At 43.2% G+C, this 17,571-nt stretch overlaps 1 protein-coding gene across 2 annotated transcripts in view; it reads right to left on the reverse strand.

Annotated features, from left to right (window-relative positions):
• Window positions 1-17,571, reverse strand: part of camk2a (calcium/calmodulin-dependent protein kinase II alpha) — a gene marked incomplete at both ends in the record, with an annotated part of 150,689 nt that overhangs the window by 44,389 nt on the left and 88,729 nt on the right. For both annotated transcript variants that reach the window (XM_079486586.1, XM_079486585.1), the window contains one exon: window positions 67-109. In XM_079486586.1, the coding sequence (XP_079342712.1) occupies window positions 67-109 (43 nt within the window). The remainder of the gene's footprint in view (window positions 1-66; window positions 110-17,571) is intronic.

A 17,571-nucleotide genomic window follows, 5' to 3' on the forward strand; every position in this document is an offset into this window, starting at 1 on the left:
TCATGTAAATGTAAATATGTGTTAATATGTGTTTCACACAGTGTTAAAATAGAATACTAGAGATACCTGAAAAGTTTCTGGTGGCAAGCATTGTAGTGAGAATGGCACCCTGAAAACAAGAACAGAAAGAATTAATGACCAAATGTGCACATAAAAGCCACTGTGGTGGATTGTTAAAGACTGTTAAGTAATGTAAACAATAACAAAGCAGTGTCAATAATATAATGTCAACTGAAAAAAGCACTAATAACACAAACAACCCTGTTAATATTAGGATCCTAAATATGGCACTAAATCCTATTTTCATAATAACACTGGGTAGAGAGTGAGGGATTTCATTTGTTCAATCACGTGCGGGTTTTGTGTCGTGTGTCAGAATGTTCAAACCTCCTTGCTTGCCTTATTCACATAATACTTTATAGATAGTATTGTATATACATATTTACATTTACATTTATTAATTTACATTTTACATTTAGTCATTTAGCAGACGCTTTTATCCAAAGCGACTTACAGATGAGGAAACATTGGAAGCAATTATAACAACATAGGCGACAAAATACATAAGTGCATCAAACTAGTCCATTAAAGCCTAGCACAGTATAAAAAGCTAAGAATAGTGAGGTTAGTAATTGTTTTTTTTTTTATAAAGAAGGAAAGGGAAAAGAATTAGGAAAAATCAATCAGCGACGTGTTGACGGAAGAGATGCGTTTTTAGGCGTTTTTTAAAGATGGCAACCGAGTCTGCTGATCTTGTAACAGCTGGTAGATCATTCCACCAATGTGGAACAGATCCAGAGATTTGGCAGACACTTTCATCCAAAGCGACTTACAAGTAGTTTTTACAGTGGCACATTACTGCAGAGCAATCAGGGGTAAGGTGCCTTGCTCAAGGGCACTTCTACTTGTGTGCATGAAATAAAAGATTGGCTCCATTCAAATTTTCTAAAGCTTAACATGGACAAAACTGAGATTATTTTCACCAGACCTCCGTCAGTCACTAAGAACATTCCTACCAGTTTTCCCTGTGAGATCGCTGGCTCTCATATCAAACCATCTAGTACTGTTAAAAATCTCGGTGTTATCTCTGACTCGTCTCTATCTTTCCACTCTCACATTAATTCTATCACTAAATCAGCATTCTTTCATCTACGCCGTATCGCTCACCTCCGTCCCTTCATTAGTACCTCAGATGCTGAAACTATCATCCATGCTTTTGTCACATCACGCCTTGATTACTGCAATGCACTTTTCATTGGCTTATCTGTCAGCTCCATTTCCAAATTGCAATATATCCAAAACTCTGCTGCTAGAATACTAACCCACACCAAGCGTTCTGCATATATCACCCCAATTCTGCATGATCTTCACTGGCTCCCGGTGGCTTACTGTATTAAATTTAAAATTCTCCTTCTCACTTTTAAATCTCTGCATGGCTTGGTTCCTCCTTATCTCTTCAACCTGCTTCTCCCCTACACCCCGACTCGCACTTTACGATCCTCTGACTCTTGCCTTCTCGTTGTCCCTCGGCATCGCCTTGCTTCAATGGGGGGCCGATCATTTAGTGTTGTTGCACCCAAAATGTGGAACTCTCTCCCCCGATCTCTCTGTTCTGTTAACACTATCTCTGAATTCAAATCCATGCTCAAAACTCACCTTTTTTCAGAATGTCACAATTCATAATTATTATTTCTATTTTTTATTTTTTATGTGCTGCCTATTCACCTAATTCTTATCTACTGTTGTTTTGTCTGTTGTTTTGTCTGCTGTCTTTGTCAATCGCCTTTTTTTGTTGTTTGTTTATTGTAAAGTGTCCTTGAGCTCTGGAAAGGCGCTATATAAATAAAACGTATTATTATTATTATTCAGTCATGACCTGCTGGCACTGAGATTTGAATCGCAACCTTCTGATTACAAGCCCAACTGTAATGACAAGTCAGGGGCATTCGGATCCATTTGCAATGTTTAATATAAATCGTGGTATAATCAGGCAAGGGTCAAATCAACAGCGACAGGGATTACACAGGCAGACAGAATCAAGGTCGGTTACCAGACTGAGATCAGGGCAGGCAGTAGACAGGTCACAAACAAAGCAGTAGGTCAGTAGGGCAGGCAGCAAGGGGTCAAAGGTACAAGAGTAGTCAGGTAATGCACAGGAAAACAGATCGGTATAAACGCTCAGAAATGCAAGACAGGCTAAACAAGACTTCGCGATGAATGAGAGTTAAAGCACAGTATATATAATGTAGCGGTAACAGGGAACACCAGGTGGTGATTATCCTGTGATACCGGACCTCTGGGTAATGTAGTCCAGAAACGGAATCCGAATTCGGGAGAGGATGCCCTCTGGTGGTCATTGGAGAGAGCCACAGAGGCCTGGGTCGTGACACCAACGCTGTAACTACTAGGCCACAGCTGTCTTTATGTCTGTGTGGATGGGTATGCGTTCTCATGAGGTCCTGATGAGGAAAACAGCTTATAAATCAATGTCTAAACATTGCTCTGTCGTTTCACAAGGTACTGCTCCACTCATCACTCTCAGGTCACCCCGCTGCACACGTCTGATCACTTCTTCGTCACCCTCGACCTCGACCTCACTGCTCTGGATATCGCAGATGTCTTACCGATGGTCACCTTCCGGCGCAACCTGCGGTCTCTCCCTCCCTCCTGTTTTTCCTCTGCTGTCTTCTCTGCACTCCCCCCCTCTGATGAGCTCTTTCTTTTGAATACAGACAATGCCACAGACACTTTGTGTTCCACGCTTTCATCATGCTTGGACAAACTATGCCCTCTTGCATCTGGACCAGCCCGTCCATCCCCGTCGGCTCCCTGGTCATCGGATGTACTGCGTGAGCATCGCGCCAGCCTCCGGTCAGCTGAGAGAAAATGGCGCAAGTCAAAAGACCCTGCACACCTCTCTCTCTACCAATCTCTTCTCTCTTCTTTCTCTGTAGATGTCACCTCTGCAAAAACAGATTACTACCACTCGAAGATCTGCAACTCTCCGGACTCTTGAACGCTCTTCAAAACCTTCTCTGCTCTCCTCTGTCCGCCTGCTCCCGCACCTTCATCGGAGTTAACAGCTGCTGATTTTGCATCGTTCTTCGTAAAGAAAACTACTGCCATCAGCAGCCAGTTCTCTACGCAACCATCTGTCGAACCCGCCCACATCCCTGACACGTGTGTGCTCCCCGCCTTTTCTCCTCTGTCTGAAGCTGATGTCTCAAAGGTCATTGGCTCCAACCACCCTACCACCTGCCCACTGGATCCCATCCCCACCCATCTCCTCCAGGCCATCTCTCCAATGGTTGTGCCTGCTCTGACCCACATCATCATCTATTCGCTCACCACTGGGACATTTCCCGCAGCGTTTAAAGAGGCCCGCATCACACCGCTTCTAAAGAAACCCACCCTGGACCCTACACTGCTAGAAAACTACAGGCCTGTCTCCCTCCTTCCCTTCTTCACCAAAGCCCTGGAGCGAGTTGTGTTCAATCAGCTCTCCTCCTTTCTCATGCAAAACAACCTCCTGGACAGCAATCAGTCTGGGTTCAAGACCGGTCATTCCACAGAGACTGCACTGCTCGCAGTCATCGAAGCCCTGAGACTGGCAAAATTATCATCCATGTCATCTGTGCTCATCCTACTGGATCTGTCTGCTGCCTTTGACACTGTCAATCATCACATCCTCCTGGCTTCTCTCAGTGCTATGGGTGTCTCTGGAATGGCGTTGCATTGGTTTGAGTCCTACCTCTCGGGTAGGTCATTCAGAGTATCCTGGAGAGATGAGGTCTCCGCGTCCCAACAGCTCAACACGGGGGTGCCACAGGGCTCAGTGCTTGGACCGCTACTCTTCTCATTTACATGACATCCCTCGGCTCGGTCATTCAGAAGCATGGCTTCTCCTATCACTGCAATGCCGACGACACACAACTCTACTTGTCATTTCAACCGGACGATCCGACGGTCACTGCTCGCATCGCGGCATGCCTGAGTGACATCTCGCTTTGGATGAAGGATCATCACCTACAGCTAAACCTTGCAAAAACGGAACTGCTTGTGATCCCGGCCAACCCAAAGATTCACCACAACCTTGCCATTCAACTAGGCTCATCAACGATTACACCGTCCAGCACAGCCAGAAACCTGGGAGTGGTAATCGATGATCGGCTTAACCTCACAAGTCATGTTGCCAGCACCACCCGGTCCTGTAGATTCATCCTCTACAACATTAGGAAAATTAGACCTTTCCTATCGGAGCTCTCAACGCAAGTCCTAGTCCAGGCTCTTGTCCTGTCCAAACTGAATTATTGCAATGCGCTTCTGGCTGGACTTCCTGCTTGCACAATCAAACCTCTCCAGATGATCCAGAATGTGGCGGCAAGAGTGGTCTTCAATGAACCGAAGAGAGCGCATGTAACTCCGCTCTTCATCAGGTTACACTGGCTCCCTGTTGCCGCCCGCATAAAGTTCAAAGCTCTGCTCCTGGCCTACAAGACCAACACCGGATCTGCACCATCGTATCTCCACTCGCTAATGCAGATCTATGTTCCTGCCAGATCACTATGGTCTGCAAAGGAACAACGACTAGTGGTACCATCCCAAAAAGGAAAAAAGTCACTCTCCCGTACCTTCTCTGGATCTGTTCCACATTGGTGGAATGATCTACCAGCTGCTACAAGATCAGCAGACTCGGTTGCCATCTTTAAAAAACGCCTAAAAACACATCTCTTCCGTCAACACGTCGCTGATTGATTTTTCCTAATTCTCTTCCCTTTCCTTCTTTATAAAAAAAAAAATTACTAACCTCACTATTCTTAGCTTTTTAAACTGTGCTAGGCTTTAATGGACTAGTTTGATGCACTTATGTATTTTGTTGCCTATGTTGTTATAATTGCTTCCAATGTTTCCTCATCTGTAAGTCGCTTTGGATAAAAGCGTCTGCTAAATGACTAAATGTAAATGTAAATGATATTGGTCACAAAATGACACTCGACAAAATCATGCCTAAACAGTTTTAAACAAATGTAAATTAAATAAATTAGTTCTCATAAACATTGACTATTACTATTCCTCAAAAGTCACTGAATGTAGCCATAAAGAATCATTATGAAAATTGGAACTCACGGATGAGACTGGTTTTTCAATTTTTATTAATCGAATAAGTTTTTGTTCCTTGCCACTGTTGCTGTCTTGGCTTGCACACCGGGAAGCTACTGATATTAGATTAACTCTCAATAAACCAAATTTAAATGGATGAATGGCTTTTGAATGGATGAATAAGAAAAAAAAACATATGTCGCTTTTCTGTGTACAACAATACACCCAAAGCGCTTTACAATCATACCAGGGGTCTGTCTTTACCCACCAATCAGTGTGTAGCATCCACTTGCACAATGCGACTGCAGCACCAGTGCGCTCACTCCATGCAAGCTATATTGGCACTCATTTGATGTATTTGGTCATTATTATATGATATACTTATTATTGAAGTTATGATCATGGCAATGGCAAATTTATTGATATAGCGCTATTCAAAAAAAAAATTACCATCTTAGGGATGGACACAAGTCTCTGGTTGGTAATAAATCAGAGAAATGTGAGGGAGCCAACCCATTTACCAATTTGTATACAACACTTAATTGTGATTTCTTCTCTGTAACGCATAGGCAGGCTGTGTAAGGATCTTAAAACGATATAATCCCATTTGTGAACCTCTGTCACAAGTCTAGCGGCCGCATTTTGCACAAGTTGTAATTGGGACAGAGCTGACCCCAGAATACAGTAAATTAAAGTAGTTAAGTCTGGAAGTAATAAAAACATGAATCATTTTCTTAAAATTTTTAAGAGAAAGAATATCTTAATTTTCGACAGAAGAAGCAGCTGGAAAAGGGATGACCACATAATTAATCTGCCTATCACGCTTCAGATGTTAATTCAAATACCACACCCAGATTTTTTTACAAAAGTGGACAACCAGTTAATGCAGTCAAGCCCTTCCAAATGATCCAGAATGCAGCTGCACATCTAGTTTTCAATCAGCCTAAAATAACCCATTTAACACCCCTCCCAAGTGGGAGCATATATAAAGAAAAAAATAATGAGAGCCAAAATGGTACCTCGGAAAAGATGGAATTTAAGCCACATTGGGCACTACTTCTAATACCAACACAATGTACCAATCGAGCAATATGGACAGTATTGTCATCAATATCAAAAGCCCAAGTAAGATCTTCAGCACATGAACAGCAAAATCACCTGGATCACATGTTATAAGTATATAATTTAAAGATGAGCACCCCAATTTGATGTCCCCTGCTGCTTCTGAATGTCAAGACTGGGAATGTCAAGACGTTTAACATAAATTTACCCTGTTTGATTCCATACCAAAAATGAAAAACCATCTCAAGTGTGCGGTGAAAACCAGAATGATTGGAAACCCGCTTATGGTTTACTGGTGAGACAGTGCTGATTCAATATTTAGATTTAGATAGAGATTATATTTATTGAAGATTTGAGTTGGAATTTACAAGAAGTTGCATTTATATAGAAATGAAAATACAGTATACTAATTTATAACCTTTCCATGTATTGATGTTTCCCTTTCTGGTGGTCTCTCGACATTGTGTCGAGACTGACAGAATGAGGTTTGACTTGAGAAACCTATCATCTCTGATTATACTTTGAAAAGGCCAATGAACTTGGCGAATGGGACGCCAGACTCTGCTTCTTACATACGGGTATTAAGGGAAGATTAATTAATTAATTCACATTTTTGTTCTTCGGAACCTGCAAGGATTATGCTGAGCAATCTTCGATTCTTCCTACTGGATCTACGATGCAGAACAGCGTAACTCGTACTGGCGTTTGCGACTTCCTGGTGTTTCAGTAGGTGGTCAGAGGTGTCTTCAAAGAGCAAAAGAGCAAATTCTCCTACAGTGAGCAGATGGCGCAAGGCATGTCTCGCCGCTGTAGTCTTGGGTGCGACCAACCCATCCTCTAGCCAGACAGGCACAATACCTGTGTCACATGTCTGGTTCCCAGAGTGCTGAAGTGCGGCTGGCCCTGTTCGCTTTGGACACGGCCACAACACTGTTTGCTTCCTCTTTGACAACGGCTAAATTATGATATGGTGGGCGTTAAGTACCATCGCGGATCCATGCCACGGCATTCAGAGGATGAGATTTCGGTTGCAACATCGGGTGGATGCTTCCTGACATCAGAGGCTGAGGGCTCCCTGCAGCTCCCGGCTTTCCCGGGTGCCAGTTTCCCAGCAGTGCATGAAGAGCTCACGAAAACCGGGAACGCCCCCTTCTGGGCATTCGCGGCAGACCAGCTCGGTCGCCCTGACTTCACTCAACTCTGGAGCAGCTATTGGCTATCTCAGGTAAGAGTACCAACCACTAGGCGACTGTTGCTATAAGTGGCGCCTCTTCTAGCCCTTCTGCACTTCATGCAGCACAGAGTACCCCGGTCTGTGTCGTGCTGGGGCAGGAGGACCCGATCAGCAGATTCCTAAGTGGCCCGTTGGGGGCTAATATCCGTACCCTCCTGGGACCTTAACATGGTCCTGGTAGGGCTGTGTAAGGCCCTGTTTGAGCCCCTGGAGAACCCAATCTTTCTCCTGTCGGCGCTTGTCTCCATCAAGAAGGTAGGGGATCAGCATGCACTCTCCGTGTCCAGTGGGTGCCTAGAGTTGCGGGTACCCCAGCCTGGCCACCACTCCCGCCTGGGACTAGGTGGGGAACCTATAGGCGCTCCCCCTAGGAGGAAGTCCAAACCCTCTGCCTGTCGTGTCCAGTACGCACCCTGCACCTCTACTCGGACCAAACACAGAGCTCTCGCTCTTTGTCTGTGTCAGGGAACAGCAGGGAGGCTGTCTCCAAACAGAGACTGGCACACTGGATCGCGGACGCCATCACTTGGCCTACTGATCTCAGGCCCCTGCCCACTGTAGTGACGCTCACTCTGCCGGGGTGCAGCCTCCTCATGGGCACTGGCTCAGAGAGCCTCTCTGAAAGACATCTGCAGAACTGAGGGTTGGGCTGCATCCAGCCTTTCTCGCACAGTTGTCGGACCGAGCCTTGATCGATGGCGGCTGGACGTACGTCGACACAACATCTCATCCCTCCATCAGCGAACCTAGACGTTTTGTTGTTATGTCTGTTGAATGATTATGAGAATAACTACTAGCATTATTAGATTTGTAGTAACTCCATTTTTAACCAAGATGATCTGTAGATCATGTTTGGTGTTTCTTTTCATATTAGGGTTAGGTTAGGGTTAGGGTGTCTTTCCAGATACAGATCATCTGCATCAAAAAGGTTCTCTCTGATCACTTCGAGCCAAGGTCTACTGGAGCCTCAACAAACTGCACCAGGACACTTATTTCTTTTGATGGGTAAGACATGCAAGTATCATACTCATACTCATTGAGCATCCTTAATCCTTTTAACGAAGGTGCTATAAGCTAATTGATTTCCCCAAATCATGAATTTGATCCAGATAAATGTAATTGATAATAATCAATAAAATTTATCCCAATTTGGACTGATATTAGTTTCCCTTACAAAGGGTGGTGGACAATATATTACTTATAATTGTGATAAAAGCTTATGATAATTCTTACAAATTTGGTGGAGAATATTGTTTAAATAATACTGTTCCTTATTGAAACCTCTACATTACCATCCAACCAAATTGGAAGCACCAGAATTTCAGCTTCCCAGGAAGAGCTGTATTCTTTATTTTCTTGAATCCACAGGCTGGCCTTTTGTTGGAATTGCTGGATTTTACCTCCATTTGTGCCCAAATAATGTTCTCCTGGAGCTTATCCAGCAGTTTAACAGCACTCTCAACTTCGCTCCATTTAGGGGGTCTTGTATCCATCTGGTGTTTTGGTGGCTGAATTTGTGGGATGTCCTCTGGAATGGAGATTGGCTCATGCCTCTGAACGGCGCGTTGATCACGTGTACTGTGAAAGACTTCATGGGGATCTATTGTTGTTCTTCCAGCACGTCATCGTGTCTCACACTCGCCTCGCTCTATCGTGTGCAATCTGAAAGGGCTTTTAACCTTTTATCCAGCAAGTCATCATATTTGGTGACCTAATCGACATATCACAGCGGCGTTTCCATGCCTCTCCGTGAGCTTAGGCTTGTTCGAGATGCGCCTTGCCTCACCTGAAAAGGAGACGATAGAAGGCGGCTGCAGTAAGAGGACTGAAAACAGCGCAGCAAGACAGACACTTCACAAATTGCGTTGTTGAGTCGGCTGGAAAGGTCAAAAATGCAAAAGATCGTGATAGCTTTCACATTTATTATCGCGTTTTTCTTTTCATGATTTAAAAGTGATATTCCTACCAATCATTTTGTTGTTTTATGAATGTTTTATGAATGTTTTATGAATGTTTTATGAATGTTTTATGAATGTTTTAATGCGGCCTCTGGGCTCTTTAACCTGCAGGAGTTATTGTGTTATCGCAATGTTGGATCGCATCGCACCCGCTGGATTCACACTACTGTTTTTATCTCTGGATATCCTTTGGATTTTAATCAACGGCTGTGTGTTCCAGGATTTGCACTTCCGTGAGACTGCTGCTGGCGTGGATTCCCCAGAATGGCTCTCAGGTACTCTGCTCCGACAGCTGTTGAACCTCAAGAGTAGCTCTGTTTTAGGACAAGACAGACACCCTGTTTGTAGTCATGCTGGAATCCTGTCAGCATCACGGCGTAGTCTGTCACACTCGTAAGTTAAACCTTTCACTGACATATCTGTGCAAACTGCAAAGACCACTGTGGAGACCGGCGAGGGCTAATCTTACAAACTTGGCAGTTTTTCGAGAGGAGGTTTCGGCCTCGTCTGCTCAGTCGCGTCTGTTTAAATCGGTGCTGCTTAACGTACTCTTTTCTAACAACAAAGCTGCGATTTTATCTGACTTTATTTTAGATCAAGACCTGGACATACTATGCTTAACAGAAACCTGGCATAAAGAGTACGATGGTCTTCTTTTTAATGAACTTACTCCTGCTGGCTATGTCTTATGTGATCATCTTCGTGATTAACATCAATATTGATTCCTGCGTCCTGTGGCTGTGCCCCAGTTCAACTCCTTTCAATGTCTCGTTCTGAGTATTTCTGCATCTCTATCTACTGCCCTACTAACTGTCTACAGACCTCCTGAGAGAAATAAAGACTTCACATCTGACTTTGCAGAAATGTTATCCGGGTTGGTCCTCAAATTCGCGAAAATTCTAATATTGGGGGATTTTATCATTCATATGGACAAAAAAGACTCTACAACAACAAGAGACTTCACATCTTTATTGGATTGTTTTGAACTAAACCAACTTGTGGACTGTCCCACCCACAACAAAGGTCACATTTCAGACCTTGTGATTGCAAATGGTTCATTTGTGTCTCAGTTGTCCATCTCTGATTCAGGGCTGTCTGATCATTGTGCCATTTCTCTTCTCTGGATTCTCAGTCCCTTTGTGATGTGGAAACAAATGACTTGTTAATTGCGTCTGATTCTGGACATCTATCGATATTAATTCTCCTCGATCTTAGTGCTGCGTTTGACACCATCGACCATTGCATTTTACTCACCCGCTTAGAGACTGTCTTTGGTGTCTCTGATTTTGCCCTAAACTGGTTTAAATCTTACCTGTCTGAGCGCAAGCAGTTTGTTGTGTTGGGTGGTTGTAAATCAGAGGCTGGTTCGGCATTAAGTGGTGTTCCACAGGGTTCCATCTTGGGCCCCTTACTCTTTAGCAAATACATTTTTCCGTGGGGCCAACTTCTCAGATCACTAGGTCTAAACTTTCATTTTTATGCGGATGACACCCAGATATACATACATTTTAAATCTAGTGTTAATGTGACAGTTTCTCGTCTTTCTCAATGTATTTCTGAGATCAAACAATGGATGTCTGATAACTTCCTTTCTCTGAATAGTGACAAGACTGAAGTAATGCTCGTAGGGTCACCTCACCAGTTACAAACGGCCAAGCCTTCAGCCCTAAAAGTGGATGGCTCCATTGTTCAGTTTAAAAATAAAATAAAAAACTTAAGGGTGATATTGGATGCCAACTTAACATTTGAACTACATGTTGGAAATACAGTAAAAATATATTTTTTCATCTCAGAAATATTGCCAGATTCAATCCCATGCTGTCATTTCCTACAGCTGAAAAGTTAATCAACTCTTTTGTTTTATCTCGTATTGATTATTGCAATGCTCTATTGGCTGGAGCCTTAAAAGCTACCCTAGGCAAATTACAGTTGGTGCAAAATTCTGCAGCCCGCATCTTGGCTAGGACTAGCTCAAGAGAACACATCACTCCGGTTTTGAAAACCTTACACTGGCTTCCTGTAAAGTTTTGTATTGATTTTAAAATCCTTATGCTCTCTTACATAATTTCGCCCCTCAATATTTGTCAGACCTTTTATTACCCTTTACCCCAGCACGCATTCTCCGTTACACTGAAGTTGGTCTCCTAAATGTCCCGGCAACCCGCTTGAAAACCATGGGGGATAAGGCTTTTTCCTCTCTTGCTCCAAAATTATGGAACTCCCTTCCCACCGAGATAAGAAATGCTGAGTCTCTTAATATTTTTAAACCATTGCTCAAAACCTATTTTTTGTGTAGCTTTTGTATGAGGTGTTTATGTGTTTTATCGGATTGAAATTTAGTTTTTACGTTGTTGTTTTCCTACATTTAATTTATTTGAATGTCTGTTTAATTTATTCCTTTTTCTATGTAAAGCGCTTTGAGATGCTGCATGTAAAGGCGGTTTATAAAATAAAGTTAATATTATTATTTTTATAAAAGTCTAAAACTTTTATTAGACAAACTATCCATGTCAAGTCTGTAAGAAAGAATTTAGATATTTTCTTTGACAAAAGAATGCTTAAACATAAGAACCTCCTATTTAAAGTTTCCAAAAATCTAAGAAATGTAACAATGCCGGATTCTCCCTCATCAACCATGCCCCATGCATCGTCACTTACTCATGGTCTATCCCGCTCGAACTCCCCAGATTATTGATTATTGATCACATGCACCTCTTTACCGGACTCTATATATACCCTGCCTTTTGCCTTAGTTCTCTGTTGAGTATTGATGTTGTTAGTCCTAACCTGTTTCTCTGGATATTACTATTGTTTTGCTCTCGTTACCCGATTCCTGTTTGGATTATCTTTTGAGGATTTATGTTTGTGGAGTTTTTTTGTTTGTGGACTAAATCCCTTTTCCACTGGTACTCTGTGTGTGCTCTTCTGCCTGGACCAAAAGCGTGACAGAATACTCAACCCTACCAAAAATGACCACCCCTCAGAGTACCACCACCTCACCTCACGTTCCAGATGTCCCGGATCCCTTCACAGAACTTCTCCAACTCCTGCGCATTCAATCCACTCCACCTCAGCCCAGCGTTAGTCCCATGGCCATACCTCACCATTCCTCAGGATCAGTGGAGGAGTGCAGTGGTTCTGCCTGCAGTGTGAGTTGTATTTCCAGATGCACCCGGGACTGTTTCCAACCGACAAAGCAAAGATCGCTTTCATTATCTCTCTACTAAGTGGAAATGCACTGAACTGGGCCAAAGGCATCTGGCAGGCTGGAGGACCGCTGATTTCCACACTCACCGCAGGCCGCGGATCATCTTTCCGTGCATGACCGTTGCTGAGTTTACGGCAGGGTCGCTCGTCCGTGGTGGATAATGCCATCCAGTTTCGAACCTTGGCAGCCGGCAGTGGATGGAATGAAGCAGCCATGATTTCAGTATATCGACAGGGCTTGGAACCCGGAATTCGTGCCCAGATGGCCATGTTTGATGACACAGTGGGTTTAGAAGCTCTTACTCAACGCTCATCTCAGGTAGCTCAACACCTGTATGCCTGTACCCAACCACGACCCACTGTATCTCCTCCATTCCCGCCTACACCTGCTGTGAGTTGCTCTCCAGAACCCGAGCCCATGCAACTGGGTTGTTCTCATCTCTCCGCCGAAGAATGGGTTCAAAGCCGCAACTTTAACCTTTGTTTGTGTTGCAGAGCGCTGGGACACCGTATAGCCAGCTGTACGATCCGGCCCAAGCAATCTATGGTGAGTACGATTCATTCTCCCGCATCTGTTCCCTCTCTGGCTCATACCGAAGTAGTGGTGGCTGCCCGTAATTCATCTCTTTCAGTTAAAGCCTTGATTGACTCTGGAGCTGCAGGGAACTTTGTCTCTCGGGCTCTGCTAACGTCACTTGGACTCAGGAATTTTAGGACTATGTTCATACAAGGCATTCTTGGGAAACCGTTAGGAAGAGGTCGGATCTGTTATCACTCGCCCTCACCCTAAGGATCGGATCCCATCATTCAGAAGAGATCATGTACTGGGTTCTGGAGGGGTCCACCTCAGATCTCGTCTTGGTACGGCCCTGGCATCTTCATCAACCCATCGTGGACTGGCAGACGGGTCAGATCCTCACTGGGGAGAGAATTGCAAAGGTTCCTGTCTGACAATGGATTATTCCGCCTGCTCGAATTCTTCAAATCTCCCGTTCGGATTAACGTCATTGAGAGTCCAGAGGAGATAATCCCAACCCAGATCCCTGGAGAATATGGGTCGTTCCAGGACGTCTTCTCCAAATGCCGGGCCACGAAACTTCCTCCTCACCGGCCATGGGACTGCGCCATTGAGCTGCTGCCTGGGGCCGTACCGCCTAAAGGGAGGATCTATTAACTGTCAATCGCGGAACAGAAGGCCATGAAGCCACTCACGGTCTATCCCGCTCGCACTCCCCGGATTATTGATCACACGCATCTACACCTCGTTACCGGACTCTATATATACCCTGCCTTTTGCCTTAGTTCTCTGTCGAGTATTTATGTTGTTAGTCCTAACCTGTTTCTCCGGATATTACTATTGTTTCGCTCCCCAGACCCGATTCCTGTGTGGATTACCTTTGAAGGATTTATGTTTTTGTGGAGTTTTTTGTTTGTGGATTAAATCCCTTTTTCACTGGTACTCTGTGTGTACTCTTCTGCCTGGACCAAAAGCGTGACAAGAAATTCTTTAAAAATGTTTTGGCTATGTGATATTTATCCTTCTGGATAGTTCATATATTGTGTAAATAGTAAATAACTCATTTCCAGAAAACACAGAGCATATTATCTTACAGAGCATAGTTTTCTTTCATTCCTGGACAAAGTGCAATAATTGTGGTTCAATTTAACATGTTTTTTATATAAAATGAATATGGAATCTGTGAAAAAGGAGGTCAACGTTTTTTTATATTTAACTTAATTTTGTTTGCTAAGTATTTTATTCCTAAATGATTGTTTTGAAATCACCCTCTTTATAGTATTTAAGAATTATTTGGGACAATATTCAAAATATATCAAAAATAAAAAGCTGGAATTTTTTAACACTTATTAAATACTACATTTTGTATTTATTCATATGGATTGAAATTAGTGATTGTTTTCTTTTTCTTCCTTGTTTTTTGGATTGTATTATCTTTTATTTTTTCTTGTCTTAGCCCTCTTAAACATTTATTCTTTTTTTAATAGTTATATATAATATATCTAATATCTATATTCTATGATATTTCAATTTATTTGAAATTATAGTTTTTTTTAAATGTTAGAAATGTATACTGTTACGACACAGGATTTCATAGTGTTGTAATCTTTTATGTGAGCTTTTACATGCGATACATGACAAGTGTCAACATTACAGTAAATTCTCTTAATGTTTTAGGTATAAATAATACATATTGCGAATGTAAAGTCTCGTTTTCCAAATAGCACCAAAGCTAGAGAGTAATAACGATATGTACCATATAGAGACGACAATCTGTAGTCGTTGTTTCTGTTGTTCTACTACAGACTCGGGGTCCGATTCAGGATCATATATGTATTGTTCGATCACACTGTAAGCAATAGATAACTGTAACAATAACATAACTTCTTTGAGCAGTATTAACATCCATGGAACAGCTGGCGGACTGTTATGCAAGGCTTTATGTACTTGGCCTTAGCTCTGCCAATGGCACGCCCAAGGGAGCTCTACAATTTTTCGGAAACAATCGTACATCTGTATCTGTCTTCTGTAAATGTGAGAAAACTAAAGACTTTTTGGAGATTTGAAGAATGCAAGTACTACTCTACAGGTAATCAAGATTACTATAAAATTGGCAGAAACTGCTTCTGTTAACACACCTTTAAGTTTTTGATCTACTTAAAAAAGCGCTTTTTATCGCAGATGAAATCGATGCAATTAAATTGCCACTGCTTTTACATGAACAGGGTTATGAGGACAATATATTTCACATAGGTGTGTTTTTACACATAAAAATAACAAAAAAAACGACTTTGGTTAATGGACTTATTAATGGAACTTAAGAAAAAATAGATCAGCGGACGTTCTCGCCCAATGAGCATTTAAGCTGTGTTGTCAGCAAGTCGTTTCCCATCATGCTTTTCACCAACGCAGTCAGGGGTAAGGGCGAAATTTTGGCCAGCCTGCCTCGCCGCGAGAGTATTTTGGGACACGTCAGCATGACATCAGAGCAAGGCAGAAAAACTCGGGCTGCATCCGAAATCGCCTACTTCCATTTTATATAGTGGGTGAAAATGAAGTCATGAATAGTATGTCAAAAACCTCAGTGTGCAAAAAAACTTACGCTGAGATTAGTTAATGTGGATCGTATAGACACTTATCTATCCCATGGTACCAAGGGAGCTGAGGAACTGTGAAATTTTTAAAGTAAAACAAATAAATATAACGGAAAATTTAAGGCAGAGGACAGTTTTTATTGTAAGTGATTAAGTAATGTAAATTCAAACCCTGCATTGTTATTGGAGTTTATAACATCGCTATGTTGAAAATCTACAATGAAGTGTGGGAATTAAGATCATTCGATATAGAAATGGATGACTAATTTTGTTTTAATCAAATGTACTTTCCCAAGTGACATGATTAAAGTTTAATAGATATGTTTTAATCATATAACCTTTGTTTTAACCATATTGTGTGCGATATAACCATTGAAATTTTGTCTAATTACATGGACACAGAAGGCAATTCAACTTGCAAACAAAGGCTGGTTTCAGAAGATTTCCGGCCAGATGCTCCAACAGGACCTGATTGGTTGCTCAGGGAATTAGGACCCGGAGACGGAGGGGGAGCAGAAGACATTAACATATTCTCTTTTCTGTATGAAATGTGGGTGTGAAACTTTGTGTTGTTGACTGGACTCGTATGGAGACGGCAACAAACCATCGATGTGAAGACCTTTTAAATCTGATGAATAAACTCCATTACTTTTAAAACAGTTTGTTCCCCTCATCCTTCCAAATTTTGAACACACAGGACTAGCAAAGATCATTGAGTCCTACAGAAGTTACCATATATGTCTCAATCAGCTCCCTTGTTCAGTAGTCAGGGCACTGGTAAGGGTGTCAGCCATTTAAAGTGCGGTCTCATTGACAAAATACTTCCAACGTCGTATCTCCAATGGTGGACCTCAGACAGGACCTTACCATCCAAGGAATAGACAGTGGAGCCACCCTCCAAATCCACCAGAGGAACGTTATGCTCTCGAGCCCACTCCACATCCATGAAGTTCCCCTCGGCTCCGGAGTCGATCAATGCAGAGCATGAGATGGAACAACCAGCCCAACGGATGGTAGCGGGCAACGTGGTGCGAGACCTTGAAGGAGAGGATGTTACAGCCGCGCTCGCCAGTACTCCTCTGTCTACCGGCGAGCTTTGGCTTTTACCGGACAGGAGACGGCAAAATGTCCAGCCGTACCACAGTAAAGACACAGTCTGTTGGAGATGCGATGTTTCTCACCAGACTGGAGGCGGATGCCACCCAACTGCATGGGCTCGGGCTCAGAAACCGAAGTAGACAGAAGGAAGGTCTCACGAGGTGTGGTGGAGCTGTACGAACGCGTCGTCGCTGATCAAAGCATCGATCAAGGCGAATAGCCAGCTCAATAAGGGGGTCTAGCTCAGCTGGTGATCCACGAGCGTAAATCTCCTCCCTTAATTCCACATTCAAGCCCTCCAAAAAGCGAGCAACTAAAGCTGGTTCATTCCATTCGCAGGTGGTGGAAAGTGTGCGGAACTCTATTGAAAAGTCGGCCACAGATCTTCCTCCTTGGCGAATAGTAGTCAGCATGAAGACAAGAAGCCTCGCGTCCAAAAACAGACTGGTCAAAAACCTTGATCATCTCCTCTTTAAAACGTTCGAAACGACTGCAACAGGAGCTGCCTGCCTGCCACACGGAGGTACCCCACTCACGAGCGCGCCCAGACTGAAGGGAAATGTCATAGGCGATGCGGGCGCGATCCTCAGCATAGGTCTGTGGTTGCAGAGAAAAAGTCACCTCACATTGAGTCAAAAAGGCTCTGCACTCTCTTGGTTCCCCAGAGTAACACGGAGGATTATTAATGCGGGGTACGAGAAGAGACCACTGAAGACTTAGACTGTGCGTGAAGGAGACGAGCAGACAAATCATTAACCTGGGCCACCAACCCCTCAACGGCTCATCTGGCAGCTGATAATT

Source organism: Barbatula barbatula, assembly GCF_947034865.1.
Source record: "Barbatula barbatula genome assembly, chromosome: 22".
NCBI classification, from domain to species: domain Eukaryota; kingdom Metazoa; phylum Chordata; class Actinopteri; order Cypriniformes; family Nemacheilidae; genus Barbatula; species Barbatula barbatula.